The sequence below is a fragment of the Orbicella faveolata genome, unplaced genomic scaffold (assembly GCF_042242905.1).
Source record: "Orbicella faveolata isolate gen_17 unplaced genomic scaffold, um_ofav_v1 contig_12, whole genome shotgun sequence".
In the NCBI taxonomy this organism is placed as follows: Eukaryota; Metazoa; Cnidaria; class Anthozoa; order Scleractinia; family Merulinidae; genus Orbicella; species Orbicella faveolata.
The window spans coordinates 28,716,603-28,740,089 of record NW_028301539.1 but is presented as its reverse complement, the minus strand read 5'-3'; the positions used below and the strand labels follow the sequence as shown (position 1 = coordinate 28,740,089).

Genomic DNA, 23,487 nt, shown 5'->3' with positions numbered 1-23,487 from the left:
AAATTCCTAAATTGGTTAATTTTATACCGGTAAATATCTAAACTTTCTACTGAAAACACCACAGGATATCTGCCAAATCATTCATAGCGAATCATATTTGCATGCAAGTTTTTCTGTTTTATGTTCTCTTTGTGTGTGGAGCGTTTTGCTTATTTTCTTTCACAAGGAGACCCAACGATATCTTCAACTGCATTTTCATAAACTCGTCAAAGTACCCATTCTTTCAAGCGATTTTTAGCGCAACGTTTGTCGTCTCAATTTTGTCCCGCCTAGATTTCCAACTCAAATTCGTGCTTGTAAACCTGCTGCGACTTTTGACAAGGATTTGAAAGCGAAGCGGTCGAAATTTCAACGTGATAAAGCCTGTGTTTTCAAACTAATTACGAGAAAAAACAAAGCGGGTATACATACTCTGATACAAACTACATTATCTGTTCGTTTTACCACGCTTTATGAAAAACTATCGCACTCAAATTGCGCTGAAATTGCAGCTGGTTGCACGAGCGCGGCAAATACTACAACACTAATAATGACATTGATAATATCGGCATGCTGATTGGCTAAGAGAGCGTCAGTTAAAACCAAAGAGTGCAGAACGTTGAGTGCAAAGAGTTGAAATTGAGTACACAAGGTTGAAATTAAATTGCATGTATATTATCAGCAAGTAATATTGCATGATTATTCTCGTGAATTTAGAGTAAATAAGCATTCATAAATTTGTCAAACTTTTGGCATGGGTTTTATTACAAGTTTGGTGTTATTGTATCTTAGGAACTTATTATTTTGAGATCCCCTTTAATTTACTGAGAGGTAACCAGAAAATGACTCGAAATATCATGCGATATCAAAAATGTGCCGAGCAAATTTAGCAATGCATATGTTGTGCTAACTGGGAACACTCTGTAAATAAATAACCAAATAGTGCAAATAATACAATAGCTATTATGACATATTGCTCCATGAGAACGGTTACCCATTGTAATAAGTGTTACAACGGGCACATTCGCTTACACTTGCTCACATTCAAGTTTATCTCAGTCTCAACTTCATTTCTCACGCGAGGAGAGGAAATCAGAGCATAATCAGTTCTTAACGTAACCAATTCTACGCAGACAGAGGCCAAAGGCTTAAAATTTTTAGGTATTTTATATTCAAAATAAATAACCTTTTGTTTTTGGAAGAAACAAATAGCCATTTAATTTGGGTCAAGTGACCATATGGGAGTGAATACAATAAAAAATAAAAAGAGTGAACTGAACGAACTTTTGCTGAAGTTATTGGAAGAAATGTTAAATGTTAAAAAATGGCATACCAATTCGGTTACAACAGTATAATTTGCCTAAAAGCCTGTATTTTTATCCAAAAGTGCCACCAAAATAATAACGATAGTGATTCTGTTCATCAACAGGATATTCCATGCCTGCTAACATGACGAGTAATTCTACAGAAGCGCCTCCTGAGGGATTCCAGATCCCGCGCAACATTCAGATAGGAGTCACAATCCTTGCCGTCATTGTTATCATCCTGGCAATGATCGGTAATACTCTGGTGATTTACATCGTCTTCACAGTAAACCACATGCGCAGCTCAGCAAACACTCTCATCGCCAACATGGCCTTTGCTGATCTGCTTATGACCATAGATATCCCGTACATACTCAAATGGGTCTACGTGTGGGATAAATGGTTTGGCACGTTCATGGGCACTGTGTTATGTAAGTTCTTTCACGTTGCACAGTTGGGATCCCTTGCAGCCTCAGTGTTCAGTCTAGTGACGATTTCCCTCGATCGCAGTTTTGCCATCCTACTTCCCATGAAAACGATAATGACTCGAAACATTGTCCGTTTCGCGATCGCCATGACGTGGCTAGGTGCGCTGGCGTTAGTGCTTCCCTTTATGATAGCCACCAAGAATATACAGCTGGAGGGAGGGGACGGTACGATTTGCCGAGAGTATTGGCAAACAATGTCATCCAAAGTCTACATCACAGTCCTTTTTGTTACTGCTTACATCATTCCACTGATAATCATCGCCTTAGTCTACTGTCTGGCTGGGTTACGTCTTTGCAACAGAAAGCTCCCTGGACATCAAAATCCGACAGCACACAAAAAAGTCCAGGACTCGAGCAGACGCGCGACTACAATGTTGATAACAGTGGCTATCATTTTCGCTCTGTCGTGGCTTCCGTTTCAAGCTTTGGAGATGATAAGAATTTACAAGCCAACCCTTATGCTCGAAATCCCCATGGAAGTCAGCTTTGTCATCCCGTGGTTTGGTTATTGTAACAGCGCTATTAATCCTATTCTTTATGTGATATTCTCAGGCAATTATCGCCGCGAGTTTTATCGAATTCTCTGCAGGGGGACAAGTCACCAAAGCCGTTCCAAGGTGGCTGTTGTTGGCGGATACACTTCGCGTCAGAGAAGACATCGTGCCAGTGGAGAAACAAGCAACCTTGAGTGGGACACTCGCCTTTAACCAGTTTGTGGCAAGAGACCTGGGCTGCTAAAAGCAAACAGACAGGCCAGCTGACCAAGCAACGACCGACCGACCGACCGAAAGACAGGCTCGCAGGGAGGCAAGAAGACTGACTGGCTGATTGTTCATGTATTGAGCTAAACACTTCGCTGATACACTCTTTCACATTTTTTGTATCATATTCAGTCGAAGTACGATGGTAACTTCGAACTCAAAGAAGTAACAACGGATAGCACTAAACTTAAGTACTCTTTAAGATCCAGATCTCGGTGAGATAAAGATTGAAATTAATGAAGCTGAAGACGATATTAACTGTTGTGTTAAGTTGAAGGAATTAAGTCATAGGGTAGTCAATTATATTTCTTATTTGAAAAACGTTGTGCGTTTCGCAATCGCCATAATGTGGCTAGGCGCGCTGGCGTTAACTGTTCCACTCATGATAGCGGTCAAGAATACACAGCAGGGGGAATGGAGCATTTTAGTTGCAGAGAGAACTGGCTGCCGATGCCACGAACAACCTACAATACATTTTTATTTGCAACTGCCTACATCATTCCACAAACCATTGGTAGGGGTGTAGTATGACACCTGTTTTTCCGGGGGTACAACATTGTTATATTTGGACCTAACACAATCAAAATATATCAATAAAACAGAAACCAAACAGAAACAGAGACCAACAACGCGCGGTACGTTATACGGATCAAGTTTCGTGACCTTTTACAATATAACATGGGGTTTGGTAAACACCATTCGTCAGTCGCTGATTAACTGGTCGTTGTGGAGAGGTAATTTTGGTAGTTTGGGACGCGCTTTAGTGGCTGTTACCATTGTGGAGAGGTGGCCGTTGTAGAGAGGTTAAAATAAGTGTGAATGTATGGACTGTCCGCCGGGACGAAAAAAAGTGGCTAGGGAGGTGGCCGTTAGTAGAGCTTCGACTGTATTTTCTTAAGTCCGTAATTTCGACACAGTGAAGAGAACTAGTAAATAGCACGCAAAAGCGTCAAAGTTGCATGGATGTTTCCGCGGAGGATGAAAATGCTTGTAAAGATGGCCTCGGGCTTGCTGTCCATGTGAGTAGAATTCGCGTCACAAGATCAGTTATTTCTACACCCGTCTGGGATTTCTGAAGTCAGGAGTGGGTAGTTAGACACTCGTATCTTAGCCAGTTTGTGCAATAACTAAGTAAAATAGACAGAGAATGAACCTAATTATTATTTCTCTCCAGCCTCTCAGCGGTCCAGAATCCTAAATCCTTGAATCTGATTGGCTAATCGCGCGCGTTGCAGCGGTCCGGATATTTCCATCCGGACCCCGAGGTACGGACCGCTCCTAAATTTCGCTCCTAAAAATTAGCGGTTATCGTCAATCTTTTGAATTTTTTAAACTTCCATCGACGCTTAATCAACGAAAGTTTATCTCTACTCACTTTTAAATGGCCAGGAAAATCACTGTAAGTGAATTCAATTGAGTGTTTTGAAGTTGTGAGAGTTTGTTTGGTTGTTTCTAGCTTGGCGGTTGTGATGGCGCGTAATCCAGTGTTTCTCTCGCCCTGAAAATGAGTCAATTGCAGTCAAGTTTACCTTTCTGATCGTTGCTGTATTTAAGAAAATTTCTGCGGAATACAGTCAAACCTCCGCTACAACAATACACTTAACATCCTTAACGAATACACAATACACTTAACGAATTTTCTCGCTTTCTGCTATTCAATTTACGATAGAAAAGTCTGATTTTAAGTGATTTTAATAGCAACGACTGACAGAAATTGTTTTTGTAGTAAGACTTCAAAATTTGCACGAAACTAAAACAATTTTGGACAACTTAAATGGTGAAATAAATACAACTTACATAAAGTAGTTCGAAATAAATCTGCTCTTTAATACATCTTTCTTTGTCTAGTATCGGTGTTACTCGCTTGCGAAGATTTTTTTACAAATCGTTAGTAGACGGCACGTAAGCCGATTCAATGACAACGTTGCGTGAACAAAGCCGTTTGTAATTTTAAAAAACCAATTTACCGTAGCGAAGAAAAAAAAAAGTTATTTGCCGGCTTAGGGTCGGTACGTGTAGTGAAAGACCATGACCTCGGCCTTAAAAATGCTGCCCTTGGCCTGCGGCCTAGCCTCGGGGAGAATTTTCAAGACCTCGGTCACTGTTTTTCACTATATGGACCTAACAGCCAGCAAAATAACTCTCTCTGGTTAGGGTTAGTCTGAATAGTGTAGACGATAAGCAACAGCCAGTGTTTATCCAGCTAAGTTCGAAATTGTTTGGAAACGATGGAAAAGTACTCTGAAGCCAAGATCTATAAGAATAAGCATAAACCAAGGAACGGCAATGTAAATACTGTTGTACTGTGGCCGATATTAGCTTACGAGTTTGACGAGAGTTTGCTTATCATAAACGCGCACGTTTAGCTAATATGCTAGCTTCCAGCTAAGAATAATACCAGTAAAAGTATAAACATTTCACATGGAGTTTGAAGGCAAATGTAAATATTTATGGTTCTATTAACTTGTGAGCTAACGTTGTCCTGAAACATATTAAATAACAAATATCAGTTCTTTATCAGTGATGGGACCTCTAATTGCTAACCATGCATAAAACAAGGAAATTAAATCTACAGGAAAATACTAGACTTTGTCATTAATTATGTTTTATATGTCTGTTAAACTTCCGTTGTTCATAAAGAATGTTGATTTTTGCTTTAGACAGGAGTTGAAAGTCGGTGAATGAAATCATTCAAGCCATTAAACTAAATGTGTCGAACGCATGTCATAATCTTTGACTTCTCCTACTCTTTCTCAATAAGTCTTGATAGCATTTGTTCACGTTTTTTGCAATCAACATCTTCATTCCAAAACGTCTTGAACATATCAAAATAAACTTTGGGTTTAAGGCATTCATCGTGCAGCGCATCGCAAACATCACAAGCTGAAAAATTAAAATCGCTCTGTTGGTCTGCAAATGTCTTTTTCCAAGAGAAGTATTCATTGTATGCAGTGTTATTTTTATCAAGGTACAGTAGGTATTCTGCCAAAGCTTTCACGGATGGAAAGTCTTGCACACTAATAAACGAGCCTGGTGGAACCACATCAGCACTGTAATAATCCTTGGCAAGTACAACAGGTACTGAATTCCTACTTAGTGATGTCCAGAATTTCTCCGTGGTATAATCAGTACAAACTCCATTTTCAAACGCCAGAGTAAATTTGTAAGGTTTGAAAACACCATCACAGTTTCTTGATCTCGAACACTGGTTGTCTTGTCCATAGATACGTGAACATTCACCATAAATATCAACACTGATGTAGTTCAGAAGCTTTTTGACATACTTCTCTCGAATAGTGCCGCAGTGTGAAACAGCCCACATCACAAATTTGCTCTTGCTTGCTGCGTAATCAATTAATGTCGGTGGATTTTCAGCCGATGACAATCGAACGTAACTTCCATAGGGGATATGAAAATCTGAGTCCGTTTTGAAAGTTATCGTCCAGTTAAAAAGCCATCCGGTATTACAATATGGTCGAGAGGCTTAGTCTGAGGACTTTCACTGGAAAGAAAGGCCATTCGTTGACTCGGACACCGATATTTGTGAATTTGTTAAAGTCCTTTGGGACTGACGAATCGTGGCATATCTGGAGCGTGAAAAATAATCAGATCACTCTTTCCTATATCGTAAAAGTTGTAGGTAATTTTACATTTCCATTCTGGGCAGTTGGCGTGAAACAGATCTGTGGAAGCGAAATCGGCTGGCCACGGTTTCAGTCCAAACCAACTTGGGTGTGTAAAACAAGATGATCTTTGTGTTGTTATTACGGCACTCAACCTGACACGCTGTTTTCACCAATTGTACAAACTTTAAACCCCTGTGTACAAAAAGGTATGTGCCGGCCAATGGTCGAGGGAACTACTGTAAAGATTTCTTTCTACCGTTTTTAGTTTGGCTCTACTTTTTCACCATAAACCGGGCGCTATACGAAACTTTTTGAAAACGCCGCCATTTTTTCGAGGTTTGTTATGGTGCCCAGGCCCTTCGCGGCAGCGCGAGCCATGAGATCTCGCACATGTGCAGACGTTATTCAGCCCTGTTATCACCTCGTGGTTCTCGTTGTAACTGATGATTCAATGAGTTAATTTTCATTGAGCCTGTCTAAGCCTGATTTATTTCACGGAGAAGGGAATTTCTTGTGTTTGTTTGGTTCTTTAGCCCTTATTCGAATTTCTAATATTTCAGCTGTTTATGCCTGATAGCTTAAGTCATCTGTCGCATGTATTCGGGAAATGGAAAGCGCGGGATTTTTCGAGGGACCCGAAAAGCTCATGGAAGTGTGGTGGACACCGATTTTGGGAGCTGACAGTGGTCGCGAGCTCGAGTTATCAGGTGATTTGAGGACAATTCCGAGGTAAGTGAAAGCATAAGAACTTTTCTATTTTGTGTGACTATTAGTTTGCTATATATCACTTGGCTGCGGGAATGCAGAATAGGGTAAGCGAAGCCAAGATTTCAGGACCGAAATTTGTACAACATGCATTCTTGTCTAGTACAGCTGTTTGTACGAAACTCGAAGTCTAATACCCTGAGGGTATTTTTAGTTGAAAAATCTTCAAAGAAGTTTAGCTCATTCTACGTCAAGCTATCTCCTTCGTACATTTCCGTGACTTGTTGTTTCATAACCGCAGGGATCCATGTTGTTAAAAGATGCTCATGTTTAAATTATTCCTTCATTTTAAACGATTTGGACAAAGAAAGGGAGGTTTTAATTGTTTGTTAGAGGGCGATCGAAGCTATTAACACTGATGTCAATTATTATCCATCCTATCCGACTGATGCAATATTTTTAATTTGACATCAGTGGATTATTGCCGCAAAAGACTTAAATATATTGGTGCTTTCCCATACAGTATTTGTCATGCATATATGTACAGTATTTAGGTAACTTGTCATTGGCAGGTGTCATTAACTCAACCTAGTGCAATCAATATCTTGTTTCTCCTTCTGTTGGCTATATATACTAGTTATGCATTGCTTCGAGTGAAATACTGTGGAATATATATTACACATATCACTTGTATTTTCTCGGTATATACAAGAGTCTTTAGTTGAGTGTGAATACCAAGAAAGTACAAGTGATGAGTGAGTTATTCCATGGTATACCACGAGAGAGCGTTGCATAACTATTTTATACCATGACATAGATAATACACTGGCCAACACAATCAATGCCACGTACGCATGGTGCATGATGGGAAGGTTGAATGTAATATGGTGAATTATACAATAACCTAAGTTATTCTCGCATTTTGATTGGTTCTCACCTATGATCTATTAGAGGGCAGATGCACGACTGACGCCATCATTTCAAAGTTTTTCCATCTGTGTTTAAAATGGTGGAAAGTTTTGAGAATTTAGATACTATTTTACATGACTGGGGAAAGATAAAGTACAAAAAAGTCTTGTCGAGGCACTGAACAGGTATGAGAGTCTGGAAGAAGAAAGAAAAAGCCGTGTCTTTTCTAGAAAATGACTCGGAAAAAATACTCGAGCAGTCTCAGTCGGCACTAAACCAAACCCAAAATTGTTCTTGAAATTACTTTAAGGTAAGAAACCATTGCTTTGTCTCGAATTTAACAAAACCAATAAGCAAAATGTTTATGTCACATCAGTGACACACTTGGCTATCACCTCCTGTGCCACTTATTTGTTCTTACCACATTTTGACGTCATCTGTGATCTATTACTGAACAGACGCGTGGCAACATGGAATCTCTTTGTTAAATATACAACACCCATTCTGATTGGCTCTATTTTCTAGATGGCATGGTATACATTGTCATTCAGATTGGTGATAAGAGTGTGGGAAATGACCAACTAAAGAAGATAATTTGTAGAGATGCGAACCTGAAAAAAATTGAAAACTGAGAGATTATGTTTGTCTTCTCTACCCTAAAAAAATGTTGAAATAGAGCTTTGCCAATTCAGCCACAAAAAAATGTGTCAAATGTTAAAAAGAAAAGGGATCATGTGTACTAAATGCATCTGCGGTTGAGTGTCGATCAATACCCTTTATTGAAAACCTTAATCGACACCTCCGGTGACACTTCATCAACACTCGATCACCTGTCAACAGTCAGTCAGTTATTGTACTATTGAATAACTTAATTATATGGTAATATCTGCTTTACTGTGCATTTGCACACATGAAGTTCAAACTGGCCAGATAGATGTAATTAAGTAAATAATGTTTGAAGGTTAGTGGAATGCAGTTTAACACTGACTGTGCCTAGGACCTTCTCATACTTTAGTTAAATTTATGGCATTCTGTGTTCATAGAGCTTCATGAAATGTTTAGTAAAAATATCTTTGTTTCACATGAAAATGAAATTAAACTCATAAATTTCAGGTATTGTGGAGGCACGGTGGCCTCATGGTTAGTGCACTCAATTCTGGATTGAGCAGTCTGGATTCGGGCCCTGGCCAGGGAGATTGGGTTGTGTTCTTGGGCAAGACACTTTACTCTCACAGTACCTCTCTTCACCCAGGTGTACAAATGGGTAACAGCAAATTTAATGCTGGGGTTAAACCTGTGATGGATCAGCATCCCCTCCAGGGGGAGAAGAAATACTCTTAGTCACTTCATGCTACATGTACACAACCCCGGATAAACTCGGGCCTGATGAACCATTTGGCTCGTATACAGACTTAACTTACCTTTTACCACAATGTAGAAAGTATTGTTGCTGGGTCCAATCTTTGCCATAAGTTTGATGTTCTCCAACTTAGTTTCAAATTAAGTGCTCTTGATGTTTTCCACACTCAACCTTGCAAGCTAGGTGAAACATTTTGGACTACTGACTATTTCAGAAGGATGATAATCATTATAAATATATGTTATACATTTGTCTGTGAGTACCACACTAGGAACATTTGAGATTCATGTATTACTGCAGACTTAACAGTGGGCTGGTTTTTACATCGACTAGGTTAGGGGATTTACTTGACTTTTATTTGTGACCATTTTGACACACACTTGTTTTTAAACCAGGGAGAAGTGGTCAGAGCTTTTGATGCTGGTGAACTGTACAATTATCAGTGAAAAGAGGAATGATGATATGATTGCATTCCTTCTGAGGTAAGATGTGACAAAACTGTCCTGCGTGAAAAGCATTTTCTTGTTCAAAGTTCTTATTCTAAGGTCATGATCAGTAGTCCTTCCCACTGACAGAGCTGTTCAAGATGAGGAGTCCCGCAATTTTCTGATCGACATTGCATGATGGGCTGGAAGTGGCAGTTGGAACTCATCCATTTGCCAGAAACATGGTTAAGTGTCGTGATACTTAATATGTCAACACAGGGTTAAAAACAAAATTGAACTCCAGCTTGCCCTTCAGGCCAGCAGCTCCCAAATTTTGCTTGTCCTCGGCAAGTCTTACCAGTAGTTTCTTTTATTGCAATTTAGCTGGATGACCTGCCTGGACCCTTGCCCATCAGGCAAGTGAGAGTCAAACTAATTAGTAGCTTGCCCAGCAGGAAAATCTTCTTGTTCCAAATGACTGGACAGCTGTTTTTTTCAAGCCCTACAGGTCAACAATAATGTAGTTTGTATGAGAAGTTCACTCAGAATTGACTTTGAAGTGACTTTTAACATAGTTTTGTTACAAAATCATTGTAAAAATTGACTCCTTGTTTGTAAAGAGAACATTCTTGAAAAACCTGCTCAAGGTGCCTTAATTCATTCAGTTTAATCTTGCAACAAATTATTGATAATAATCTTCTAATCTTTAGTGAGAGCAGCATGTTTGTGTCCCGAGAACGTCTTATCCTGAAGACTTGCGGCCAAACAACACTCTTACATTGCATCAAGCCACTGTTGGAGTTGGCTAAAGTGGAGTGTGGATTGACAGAGGTGCAGGTAGGGATGCAATTGATGTAGAATCTTTCTTTTGCAGTCCAGAGCATACATGTATCTTGGATATCTGATCTCTTAATGGCAAACTTTGACATGAATGAAATTTTACATAGATTGGGCTCTACACACTAATAAATAGCATATTTTATAATTTTGCAAAGGAAGAAAGAGAAAAATTATGTATGTGAACTAAGGTTGTAATGTTTGTGATGAAAGGAAGCTATTACGTAGATATGATTTTGTGTCTAAATTAGCTCTAGACATTTTTCTGAGTACTGCTAGATGACTGTCAAAAAGGAAATAGTTGGTTTTTAAATGTTTCTTTGGTTGTTAATGACGGAAAGCTACATGCTGGTAATTAAATCACAACATTGCTCCTGTGATGTTACAATATTAATGGAGTGCTCATTAATTCCACAGGATTTCTTCTACTCACGTATGAATTACCAAGAGCCCAGCCTTCAACCCGTGCCTCATCAAACATTCCAACAAGAGGTCTGACATGATTCAGTTCTCTAAGTAAATGTACTCAGTGGGTCCAGGGGACACTCGTTAAAAAATTGGGTGGGGTGTGCTGTTGGGCATTAAATTGCCCACTAGTTAATTTCTTAGAATTGAGTTGTTGCTTAAGATGAAGAATGGGAGTTTTTGACATTTTGTTTGCAGTGTTTTAATTATTTTGGTAGACTGGTTTCTCTAATTTACATGTACTTAGTAATACCCATTACAAACATTTGATTCATTAAATAATTTCCCTCCCATACACGCACATCATCATCATCATCATCAGTAGGGGCATAAGGTGCCGTCATACATGTACATGGCATTGATAAAATTATCAGTATCAAATAAGTTCAATGGTTGCTCATACATATAAGTGATAGCTTAACAAAGGTACTAAGTAAACAGTTTTTGTGCAAACTTTCAACTTGTTTTATATCCTTTAACTTTTTAGGTTAAGTGGCTGGATCAGTTATTTTCAGGTAAGATGCATGTACCCTTTATCCAATTCAAACCCATTGTAATGCATAGTCTGCAAATTTGAGGAAGCTTTGGATATGCACCTCTTTAGTTGAGCAATGAGAGTAAAATAATGTTCACGTGTGAAATACCTAATTGCTATTTTTTTCTAAGAGGGCACAGTAATGAGTCCTACAATCTGAATTCTGAATGGTTCTTAGCACGGTCCGTATTTTCCTATCTCTGACCACGGTCATGGTAATGTGTGCATGATGTTTGTGTGGTAAAAGTTGAAAGTGATTTGAGATTTACTGGTGTAGGGTCGGTCCCTATGGTGAAAAACTGTGACCTCTGACTTGAGAATGCTGCTCAAGGCAGCAGGTTGATGGCAACATTTTCAAGACCTTGGTCACTATACGGACCGACCCTCAGACAGCAAATCATATATACACCATTAGTTTGTAAACGAGCATGTACATACCGATAACTGTTGAAATTTATTTTTTTTTGTGTGTTATTGTTTTAGATGGAGCATGTTATGCTCTTGGAAGATTGAATGGTTCTGACACCTGGTAAGCTCTCAAGGCTGGCAACAGGCAACAACTCACTTTGTGCTGATTTTGATTCACACAACTCTGAAAGCTAATTAAGAATTAATTAGTTGGGCTTATTTCATTGGCTGCTTCTGATACACCCCCATTAAAATATTGGATACATGTCGCATTGTATGTTCTTATATTTTCCTGTTACTTTAACTTAATCTTGCTACAAGTATTTTCAGGAACCTGATTTACTGTTTTTTAGCCAACTTTGTCATATTTATTGTCATTAAAAAAAAAACAATAAATGAATTTTAAAGTTAAAGTAATTGAAATGAACACAAAGATCATTATTATGGTGTAATATCTTTTAGTTGAAGTTGATTATTTAGTCCTAAATGATTATTAAGGTTTGTTTTCATGCAAATCAAACTCAGCTTCATACGAAAGGTTTTGCACAATGATTCGTTTTGAAACAGAGGCACGATGTAACTCGGAAATGGCCTTGGCTGTTGTAAACTAGAATATACTGGTTTGTTGCCTCAGCATGTTGTAAATGATAAATGCCATATTGTTTCCCAGGTATCTGTATACCCTTCACAACATTCTGCCAGGAGTTACTCAGCCAGACCAAACATTGGAGATATCCTTCAGAACAACAGTATTTTAGTTAAAGATTATAAAATATAGTACTGCACCTAGGATCCATATTGGTTTTTTTCTCCAAGTTGTCAGCTAGGCAAGTATTGCATGTAACTATCATCACTATGACTTACTGACTTCATTATGAATCTTTAACCTGCACACATTTTGATGCTCGATCTTGATAGAGAAGTCATGAACAAGTTCTACAAGACAACATCTTCTGATGCAGATGAAGTGACTCAAGTAAGCTAGTAGTTATAATTAATAATGCTCATACGAGTTATTAACAAAATCGGATGACAGCGAAGCGGGAGTCTGATTTGTTAATCATGAGTATGATTACAGACTGAATTGGACAACGTGAAGGCCTGTTACCAATTAATCAAAACTATGACAAAATTCGAGAATTGAACAAACCATCGATTGAGCGCTGAATGATTAAACCTCGTTATGAATGCTGAAAAACACAGCAGTTTACTCAACAAAGTACACTGCAACAGCGTGCGCAAAATGACGCGTACTGTCCAATTACAAGCATGACGCCTACACTGTCCAATTAATGTTCAAATTGGGCTGCTGATAGCCAATCACGTACAAGAATTTTGTTATAGTTTTGATTAATTAATTAATCGACCGATTATTTAATTAATAATATATTTTTAATAAAAATAGTTCTTTGTGCGTAAGTTTTCTTCTGCTTCATTGTTTCATGTTATTGTGCCTATGAAATTAGATTGAGGTTATCTGCCAAGTCTTGGTTTGAGGCACATACTAGAATGCAAAGTCCATATTCTTTAGGCCTAAAGAGGAGCCTAATCAGTCATTTATCTGCAAGAGGACCTCTCATATTAATTTTTTCTGTTTTTGTCTAGGTTACAGGTATTAGTGGCTTTCTTCCTGGTACAGTGATTGATGCTGCTTTGTTTGATCCCTGTGGCTATTCAGCTAATGGCCTTCTTGATGTAAGTAAATCAGTTTACTACAAGTCTTCCAACTGCTGTGAAACTGTCCATTAGTAAACCTTTGGGACTAGGAAAAGTTTCCTCATAGGAGAAGTGTCTGCTCATTAATATCAGTAATTGTGAAGAACAGCTCTGGAAAAACCTGTTGGCTGTCTGTTGGTCGACTGTTGGCTATCTGTCAGCCATCTGTCAGCCATCTGTCAGCTGACTGTTGGCCGTTTGTCAGTCAACTGTCAGCCAACTGTTGTCCAGCAGATGGCCCACAGGTTTTGGCCAAAACACAGACCAACAGTCGGCTGACAGATTGCCAACAGCCAGTGATCTGTCGGTAAGATGTCGGTAATGTGTCGGTAATATTTAATGTACATGTAATGTTTGCATATGGTTGGACCATAACTAAGCGACCATGCACTATAGTCTGGTACTTACATGTATAGGCGTCTGTATAGCAGAGATGTGACTATATTAACTACAACAACTGCAAACACCTCAAAGTTGAATTGGTTATATTTAGTTTCAATTAATCATTGCTCAGGCTATCTTTGTTGCATCAAAATGCTTGGGATGTTTAGCTTTGTCTTTGACTGTGAAATGGTGTAGTCAGGAGACTACTGTCAGTGTGGAGCTCTATCGATCATGGTGATCTTCACCTGAACGTGTGATGATTTAATTGAGTCATTGGAGAAAAAGTGTCTTCTGGCATCTACTGGCACATTTTCAGTAAATGCATAGTTTAAATAGTACCATGTATAGTACGTTTTCCCTACTCTGGCAACCAACTAACTCCTCTCTGTGGCAACTGATAATTTGATTGTCATGGATGTCACAAGGTTATTGAAAAGATCTCCAGCTATTAAATTATTTAAGTTTGGAGTATGTTTGTACATCGTTTAGCATCTCACTTTTGAATATCTTACTTTGCCATGCACTTACTTATCACGCACCTAGAAACAAGAACCTGTACCAAAAAAGCAATGTGCACTTGTCATAATCCAGTCACATTCCTGAAAAGACTTTTTTTAAGAGATGTAAATACCAGTAACATTTATTACTGAATGTAAACAGATGTTGGCATTAAAGAACAACAATGTTGCTGCTCCAGAGTGGTTCCCTGACTCAAAACACCTCCGGGTGAGCAGAGTCCTTTAATTATTACTGCCCCTTCCAATAACATGCGGACTCTAAAATTCAAAGCTCAACTGACAAATGCACTTTTCGCTATCATCAGTGAAATGTTGAGTGGCTCCTCCCAGCTTCCAACTACTGCCAAGCACACAGTAATGAAATCGTTGAGCACAGTTCGGACAACGAAACAGTGCTCAGCAGTAGTCGCAAGCTGGGAGCAGTGCCGAACATTAATTTTAATTGACAGTAGTGAAAAATGCATTCGTTGGTTGAGCTTTAAAGTTTGGAGTACACCTGTTACGGAAAGGTGCAGTAACTAAACCTAGATTTTTTTCTGTTCTTTTAATTTACACTGTGTTGAGTCAAACAAAGGACATAATAGTCCTCATAAGTCAACTGTTAGCCTTGCAAAGTGGTTTTAATATCAACACAGCAAACCTAGTTATTTATTACTGATTTAATATTAAAATACCACTTTGTTTACTTTGTGATTAATGAACAAAACAACCCGAGAGATTAGTCTTAAGTAATCCTTTAATACGATGAGTGTGCTATTAGTATTTAATAAAGTTTTAAAATTCTCTCACATGATCATGATATTCCTACTAAAATGTGCTTATTATTTTTATAAAAATATCCAAATTAAATGTGACTTTCTAAGCTAATGAAAAGGTTACCAAAACAACTATAAATTGTGTCGAAATTCAGTAGCGGTTATGAGGCAAGACGCTTTAGCCTAAAGGGGAATGAGACAGGACATGGGTGTGGCATGCACAAGAAGACGCCTTCTTCCCTACTTGGCCACAGCCATACTGCTCTTTTGTGTTCACAATGGTTAAATACTTGTCTAAGTGACACTTAGAGAAAAAAACCGGCTGCCAGCAGTCTAACCTAATGTTAAGAATTCTCACAAACCATTTAGTATTTTAAAAACTCTTATTTCAGGGTCAGAAAAAACTCAAGACAGTTGGGCAAGCATTGGTTGAAATTGTGTTCAATTAACTGCTCAAGTTGGTTTCATGTGATAATTTAAAGTGCTGTCATTGTATATAACTGGCAAATGAAGGCATGGCCCATGGATCTATCATTTTCTTAGACTCACAAGTCTTGTTAATCTCCCACACAGGACAGTTACTTCAGTATTCACATAACACCTCAGGAAGAATGCTCATATGTCAGTTTTGAAACAAATGTTAAAGTGGTAAGTCAATTTATATGCATTTAATTAACTTGATGTGCTTTTACTGTAGACAATTTTTCATACAACTCATCTGACAATTCAGTTGTGCCATTGCATGGTAAGTTGCACAAGACATTGCCAAAATAAAACGCCCTCTAAAATAAACAGATACTCAATGTTTTCAGCGCAGTAAACATTGCAAAAAGTAGCAATACTTGCTGCAACAAAATTGTTGTGAGATATGATCACGTCAAGGGCAGTTATGTCCAGGCAATTTTCCAATTCATGCTACTTAAATTGCAAATAAATTACTGTATGATATGTAAGTGCAATTTAGCAAATGTGTTCGCTTAAAATTCTTTGGACAGTTGCTTCAGGGAGTTAAACTCTAGGCATTGTAACATTGATAATTCTTACAACTACTGTACAGTTTAAAACAATGTTGTGTTTCTCGGTAGACCTGTTATAGAGAACTGATTAGCAAGGTCCTTGATGCTTTCAAGCCAGGAAGATTCCTCATGACTTTGTTTGCTAATGAGGTAAGTGCTGAGATTAAACACAGTTAAACATGGCAAATAAGGTAAAGGTAAAAGTGAAGAACTTCTCCCCCAAAATCTGTTGGTGAGATCATAGCCATGTGCAGTTTTTATCAGTCTGTTGATATGCACAGTATTGGTGGGTCTTAACGTCTGTTAATTTAAAAAGCTGCAGCAAATTTGACAACTGTCTTGTTGCATTAGTTTACACAGTTGGTACACTGATGGTAAATAATTGTTGGCTGACTGTTGTCAGCTGTCAGGAACCAACAGTCTGACATGGGAGTTATTGCTCACCCACAGTAACTATAAGTGCTAGAAAACGAAGAGTAAGGCTTAGTTTAAACATTGAACTTTCCATCAGTTGAACTTAATTCTTATTTGGGATGACCCAATTACTTAGTAGGTTCAGTGATTGATACATAATGTGGAACTTTTTTTGAAGTCTTATGCTTAATCCATTAATGACCAATCGTGCACATAAGCAATAATAAAATTAGTAATTAAATCATTCATTTTCTGCAAACAAGAGTAAATAATATGACAAATCAACAACAAACAAACTTATTGCATAAAGAGGGTATCAGCTTTTTTTCAGTGTGTACGTTTCATCATTTTTTTTGTTTGCAATTTACATTATACTTGTGTTTACCCAGGGTGCACCATGTGGTTTTTCTTACAAGACCTTCCAAGAAGGGTCCATTCCTGGCTACAAACGGAATGATCTTCAGTTGTCACAGATGAAGATGTACAACCTAACATATGGCCATTATGAAAAAATTAAAGAGAGCAAGATTAGCCAGCAACCTAGAGCTGAGGTGTTAAAAGTCAAATGATTTTCTGGCATGTGTGTTATTTATAGTGTTAATAATGGTGTTTAGTTCAATACGCCTTTATCATTGGTATCACAGTTGGTGTATAACAAGATTGTATTTAATGCAGTAAGGGACTTAGTTTTTCGCTTTTCAAATTTTTTATAATACTTTTAAAATTGCAAAATACATATTAAATTTGTGAAAATTTCACCCAATCTGGTTGTCTTCAGAAACTGTTTTTTTGTGACTGTAATTTTGACAATCTGAGTAGTAGTCAGTGAAAAACAGACTATTGCTGGATGAATACCAGAGATATTTATTTAGTCTATAAAATACTACAAAGTTGTGCTAAGGTTCAATCCATCTGTAGTCACATTTGATCTGTTTCTACTCTAGATCAAAGATGAGTCCATAGTTTGTCTATTTTGTTGACTGAGGTCCTTATGGATACCGTACCCAATTTCTAATGTGTGGCAATTTGTTTGCCCTTGTCAGTTTAGGAATGTCTGTTCTTATTTCCAAAAGTATAAGTCGCACCTAGCAATGCGGTCAATACGGTAAGCAGTTAGTTCAAGTCAATTTGTGTCAACAGTGTTCAGTAATGCAATTGCTGATATCACCTGTAGCTCATACTGTTCAGTACATCTCTAACTACTTGTCACTGTAAGTTACTCTCATTTAGACACGGCTTGCACTTGTTGATACATACATGTAGTCAAGCATAATAGCTACAATAACATTTACATTCATATTACTGAATAACAACTGCATGGAGAAAGAAGCAGTAATGTAAACAGAGATAGTTAATGGAGCTTGCAAGCTTTGTTTTTTCTCTATTAATTTAATCTTTCAATATTTAAGAGGTCTATACTAGTTTTACTACTGTACATGTGCATTCATCCTAAGTATGAGCTAACTTCACTGATCATCCTAGCTGTATAAAATAAAATCACATCAGTGAGCAATAAAGATTCTCATCAATATCATTCAAGTTGTGTAGAATTTTTGTTAAGAGCTATATAATGGTGCCCTTCTTCTACTTGTCATAAGCACTGAAGTTTCAGACAAATAAAATGAACAAAGCTAATTTTTATTACTAACAGCAAGTACACAACTCTTAACATTTTTGTGCATTTTTTCCTTTCTGTGAGGGCTCTTCAACTAAAACGTTAAAATTAGTCCTCTTAGAGTGTGAAACCATCAACCATATAAGCACCAAAAAATGTTAAGTGTTTATGGCTTGCGTGTCGATGTAAACCCAGCCATACTTTATAAGAGTGATTCACACATTATTAATCCCTTGAGATGTATTATGAAGTAAGCTGTTGTGTGTTGGCAAACCTGTTTAAATAATGATTTGTTCAAATAATTGTTCAGGCTTCTACATGTCGATTTCCCTGAACAAGAAACTGTACACCAACATAGTGGTATGTACAGTAATGTAATAAAATTGTAAAATTCTAACAACTAGACTATAAAAGAACAAGCATGGTCTCTACTGTGCTGCAGTCGTTTATTTAAAACGTTACATTTGTGTTTAAGCCTATTGGCCACCTATTACTAGACTGAGTCTCTCAAGGAGTCCATTGCAATGCTTTTCATTGTACTGTAACCTAACTATGCTTAAGATGAACACCTTTTACAGCCATTGGACACTTGATAGTCAGTAGTGTCTATTTAAAGAGAATTGATGGGATAAAAGGTTGGAAAACTTTTTTCCCTGAAATTTTTTCTACCTATTCCAAAATTATAAAACAAAAAATTTAAAATTAAAAAAAAAATCGTCTTGTTATTGAAAAAATTCTGTAAACTTGTGAGGATTAAAACAATGTATTTTTTATAACTTTTAAGGCTGGTTTTCATTAAAAGCAAATGGTACACATAAGAAGGACATTTGTTGACGGGTAGTAAACATAAACTGTGTGAGAAATGTTTTGTTCTTGTGCTCATTCTCAGGTCACGGTTTGCAGAAGCAAGCCTTTTAAAAACTGGTCATGCTGTAGAGAAAGATAATTATGTAGCATAGACTTTCACACAACTCTGCCACCAAGTTTTGAGCTTAATATGCTTATATCAAGTTTATGCTGGGTTATGCTTGCTGCTAATGAAAACCAGCCTTACTGATGATAACACTGTACAACAGGCATTGTTATGTTGAGGTACAACCACAATAGCTGGCACTACTGGTTGGTTGTCGTGGCACACCATAAGCACCATGAAGAGTAAAGCTTCCTGGACCACTGCTGTGTTCTGAGTCGAATGACAGATATTGCTCGTGACTCTCGCACAGTTTGTATGCCATTGTTTCAAAAGTCTCTTGTACATTAGTGCAGTCCTTGGCGCTTGTTTCTAGCCAACACATGGAATTTAATTCTGCAAATTCCTGCATGTAAGATTTAAAAAAAAGTCACACTTTATTTCCAAGAGAAATGAGAGAGGATCTAGATCTGCTTAATACTTTTAAGTCCACATCAACAGCAAATCCCATTCAACCAAATATTTGGATACAGGGACAAATGGAGCAGAAATTTCTGGGAAAAGTTTCCAGAAAGTCTGAAAATTGTTGAAGTTGCAAAAAGGGAACCATTCAAGCGAAAATTCTGGAAATTCTCAGAGGAAAGTCAAACGGGAAAAATTTCTAAAAATCTGGGGTAAACAGGTTTTAAGGATCTCTTTTTTGGATATTCCACCAGAAAATGCTGTTCCATGTATCAAAGAAAATAATTTACACCAGAATTTTTCATCGAATGAACCTCCCATTGATCTGGGTTTGAGTGCTGGCCAAGGTTTCTGTGTTGTGTTCTTGTGTAAGACACTATTAATATGACTATTGTATTCTCTCTCTCAGTTTGTCCTTGGGGAAGTGTATTAATTGGTACTGCAAATTAAAACCTGGGAATAACACCAAACTGTCTAATGAATTATCAGGCCAAACATTAAAAATGTGAATGGCAGCAATCAGTACTGAATTGATTACGACCAAGCTTCTCTAAGCACTGTTTAACTGGCATCTTATAGGCACACTCACCCGAATGTCAGCTTCATCCACTTCTCTTTTATCTTCCAAGTCACATTTGTTGGCCACAAGAATGGTAATTGTATCTGAGCCACTGATAGGAATTGAAAACGATCAATTCAGAACAAATTTACTACCAATAATTTTGATGTTTATTCAGTAGGTAAAATAACTGTTAGTAGCTGACACATATTTATTTCAACTAATTAAGCTGTCCCAGAGCTTTTAACCATTTTGCCTGTTTGATTGTATAAGATTACAAGAAAATATAATAAACAGAACAACTGGCATAGGTCAGCAAAATTTATAAATAAATATTTTGCTCAAAGATTTTGGTCTTTTGTTTGGCACATTTTATTATTGGCTATTATTACAATGGGATCTTTTAATCTGAGGTTTGTTTCACTATAAATATTTGAAAAAAATTTTAAGAAATGTTTTATTGTTCAATCCTGGCATTCCTTACATGTAAAAACTAGAAGTACTTTCTATTTATTTGTATTTTGTTTCTATTAATTAATTAATGAGAAAATAATTTGTTAAAAAGATTTATTTTGCTCCCTTTCATAAACAGCGTCCAACCAAATCCTTACCTTTTGTGGTAAAACTCTTCTAACCAGAGATTTTTCACACTTTCAAATGATTTGTAAGACGTCAGAGAAAACACTACAAGTGCACCATTGGCACCCCTGTAATATGAATTGGTCAATCCATTTTGCCTGAATCTCTCCTCCCCTGCAGTGTCCCAGAGTTGTAGCTATAACAAACAAAATCCAGTCAACAGAATTAATTAAAGTAATATTTGCAATATTAGCCAGACAAGTTAAGCCTTGGGAACTGAAGGCAAGCCATGTAAACTACAGCTAAGCAAGAAGAGATAACAAAGAAAAAGGCTCATTATTTCATTACTGGAAAGGGAACTGTAATGCCTGAACCCCACTGCAATGAATACCATAAATCTTTGAATTAGCACCCAGGGGTGCTTATTCCAAATTTAGGAGAAGACAGGGGTGCTTATTCGAGGGGGGCGCTTATTTGATTTTTCCCAAATCATGGCCTCACATGATCATTAACAGCGTGGTCATGGGCTGAGCGCGGTTCTAGGTTTACCCGTGGTTTATTATTATTATTTTTTTTTTTGTCGGTGACCAGATGCAGACCTCCGCTCGGCCAAACTTTGAGTCACGCAACGTGTGATGTTTTTCCGCCAGAAGCTGTTAAAACATAAATACACGGACAATTTTACGGATATTGTTTTCTTTTTTGTGGGTAAAATATATTTTCTTTTCGTTTTATCAAAGCGTTGGATTTAAAGGGAATAATAAATACGCTGAAAAAAGGTATTACGTCAGCCATGGAATGCGCTGACGTTGCAGCTTTCACTTTCGCTACGTGACAAATATGATTGTGTTTACTTTGCAAGTTTATTTCAGCAGAAGCGACGGTCATTAATTTATTTGTAATTTTGTGAGTATTTCTTGTGGTTTTATGCAAATGAAGTAAATCCTTTGACTGTTTCATCGCAGCCAGTTCATAGATTGGAAGGAAAATTAAATATTTGCAAGCCAAGCAAAGAACGTGTCAGAACGTGCAAAGATTACGTCATTGGTACGGAAATAACCACCGTACTAAAGATAGCCGTAGATAACGCAATTCTTGACTTATGTGACTCGTGTGACTTCTTTGCTAACCCTTAACTCAAGGGAAAAAAACAATTAAATTTAATCGTGACTTTAAAGAAAGAAAGCGGTTTGTAATAGTGTTCGTATCTTCATGCCCATACATATCCCGAAGAAAGTTCCAGATTAAGACTATTACGTCATCGGAGATGTCACAACGGCTACGACTGATGGTGCGATAATAGAGTTTGTGTTGATCAAGTGCTGTGATGTCTACAGTAATCAATGAATCATCAAAGATTGCTTTGGAATATGCACTGCGTTGCGACTGTAGTACTAAGAAAACAGTTATATTTTAAAAGCGCGGTTATAAGATCTAACAGATCTTCTTGTTTTTTTTAATACATCATCTGCACGTAAACAACAACATGACCTGTTTATTGACATAAAAAGCTGATCCTAGACTTTAAAGTACTTGTATTTTTTTTCCAAACTTAACATGTTCACAAACTGAAAAAATGCACAAATTTAATACTACACAATGAAAACTATACATTCTTTGCTGTCTCATTACTCAACCACAAAATAGGGGGAGGGGAGGGGGGAGTTATTCAAGGGGGGGCACTTATTTTAAATTTTGGCCGATAGGAGGGGTGCTTATTCGAGGGGGGGGGGGGTGCTAATTTGAGGATTTACAGTAGGCCATTTCCCTTCTGCCTCTGTTTCAAAACCAGTCCTTGGGCAAAACCTTTCATATGACAGTAGTGTTACATGAAAATGAACCTCTAGGGGAACACATTTTCATATGAATGGTTTCACACAAAGACTCGTTTTGACAAAGAGGCAAAAGGCGACTTGGAAATGGCCAATTGCCCCACTAAACACCGGAGGGAGTGGGGGTGGGGTGAAGATTGGACATTTGCAGTAACTGATGCTGATTATTACTGAGAGTTGTAAGACCCAAATATACAGTTTTCTTTTGGACATTCTTTCTAGGCATTTTAACATGAGAAGTTTAAGGAGACTTTCTCATATTTCCCAATGTACGATAACTTTTAGTACTGTGCAAAGCTGAGAGATCGAGACACTTACGTCATGTCATGGAACTCTACTACACTTCTTTAAATACTAATTTTTTCATGGACGGATACATGTGATTTTATAGATCTGAAAATAAGTAATTTTAATACAGCTTGCGGTCAGGTCATCCCATAAGCTTAATATGTCCTTAACTAAAATGCTGTAAAATGCTAACACTGCAAAATTCACGAATTAGCGCTTCAGATGAACTAATGTACGCCTGCAAATGATGTGAGCCTTTTATGTCACGATTTTAGTGTCCGATGCGAAAACTCCTTTAGTTTCCTAAATCTTGAGGTTTAAATTAAAAAAAAGGTTTGTAATAAGCTTACACATGTTACATTGGCACACCAAAGAAAATGCGGGAAATGAGTACCTTGACTTTTTTCCCGTCTACTTCAAGGTCATGGATAAAAAAGTCGACCCCAATAGTCGTTGGAAGTCTTTGATCAAACACATTTGAGTGAAATCTCTTAATAAGACTTGATTTTCCAACAGAACTGTCTCCAAGTACGAGAACCTTGAAGACGTAGTCGACGTCCGCCATGTTTGTTTACATCTACCAGCATCCAGTCTCTAGCGGTCTCTTGCTACTTGTCAGAAAAGGAAAGATGGCGGA

General features: G+C 37.6%; 3 protein-coding genes and 1 pseudogene across 3 annotated transcripts; 2 read left to right on the top strand and 2 right to left on the bottom strand.

Moving 5' to 3' along the window:
* The first annotated feature begins 1,383 nt into the window (after positions 1–1,383).
* LOC149117442 (RYamide receptor-like) lies at positions 1,384–2,532 on the top strand. Its single transcript, XM_089279527.1, has one exon. It carries the CDS (start codon positions 1,417–1,419, stop codon positions 2,476–2,478), a length of 1,062 nt encoding a protein of 353 aa, XP_089135653.1. The 5' UTR covers positions 1,384–1,416; the 3' UTR covers positions 2,479–2,532.
* Positions 2,533–4,961: 2,429 nt separating this feature from the next.
* LOC149117441 (core alpha-(1,3)-fucosyltransferase-like) lies at positions 4,962–6,485 on the bottom strand (annotated as a pseudogene).
* Positions 6,486–6,555: 70 nt separating this feature from the next.
* On the top strand, positions 6,556–18,139 carry LOC110058570 (S-adenosylmethionine decarboxylase proenzyme-like). The gene is made up of 13 exons (XM_020765223.2): positions 6,556–6,887; positions 9,528–9,614; positions 10,268–10,394; positions 10,812–10,886; positions 11,347–11,374; positions 11,878–11,923; positions 12,473–12,533; positions 12,698–12,778; positions 13,408–13,497; positions 14,563–14,628; positions 15,749–15,823; positions 16,261–16,341; positions 16,995–18,139. The coding sequence occupies exons 1-13, from the start codon at positions 6,766–6,768 to the stop codon at positions 17,172–17,174; spliced, it is 1,119 nt and encodes a 372-aa protein (XP_020620882.2). The 5' UTR covers positions 6,556–6,765; the 3' UTR covers positions 17,175–18,139.
* On the bottom strand, positions 17,450–23,480 carry LOC110058593 (uncharacterized). The gene is made up of 4 exons (XM_020765251.2): positions 23,245–23,480; positions 20,763–20,926; positions 20,182–20,263; positions 17,450–19,536 (listed from the first exon to the last, which is right to left on the bottom strand). The coding sequence occupies exons 1-4, from the start codon at positions 23,413–23,415 to the stop codon at positions 19,303–19,305; spliced, it is 651 nt and encodes a 216-aa protein (XP_020620910.2). The 5' UTR covers positions 23,416–23,480; the 3' UTR covers positions 17,450–19,302.
* Between the last annotated feature and the right edge of the window lie 7 nt (positions 23,481–23,487).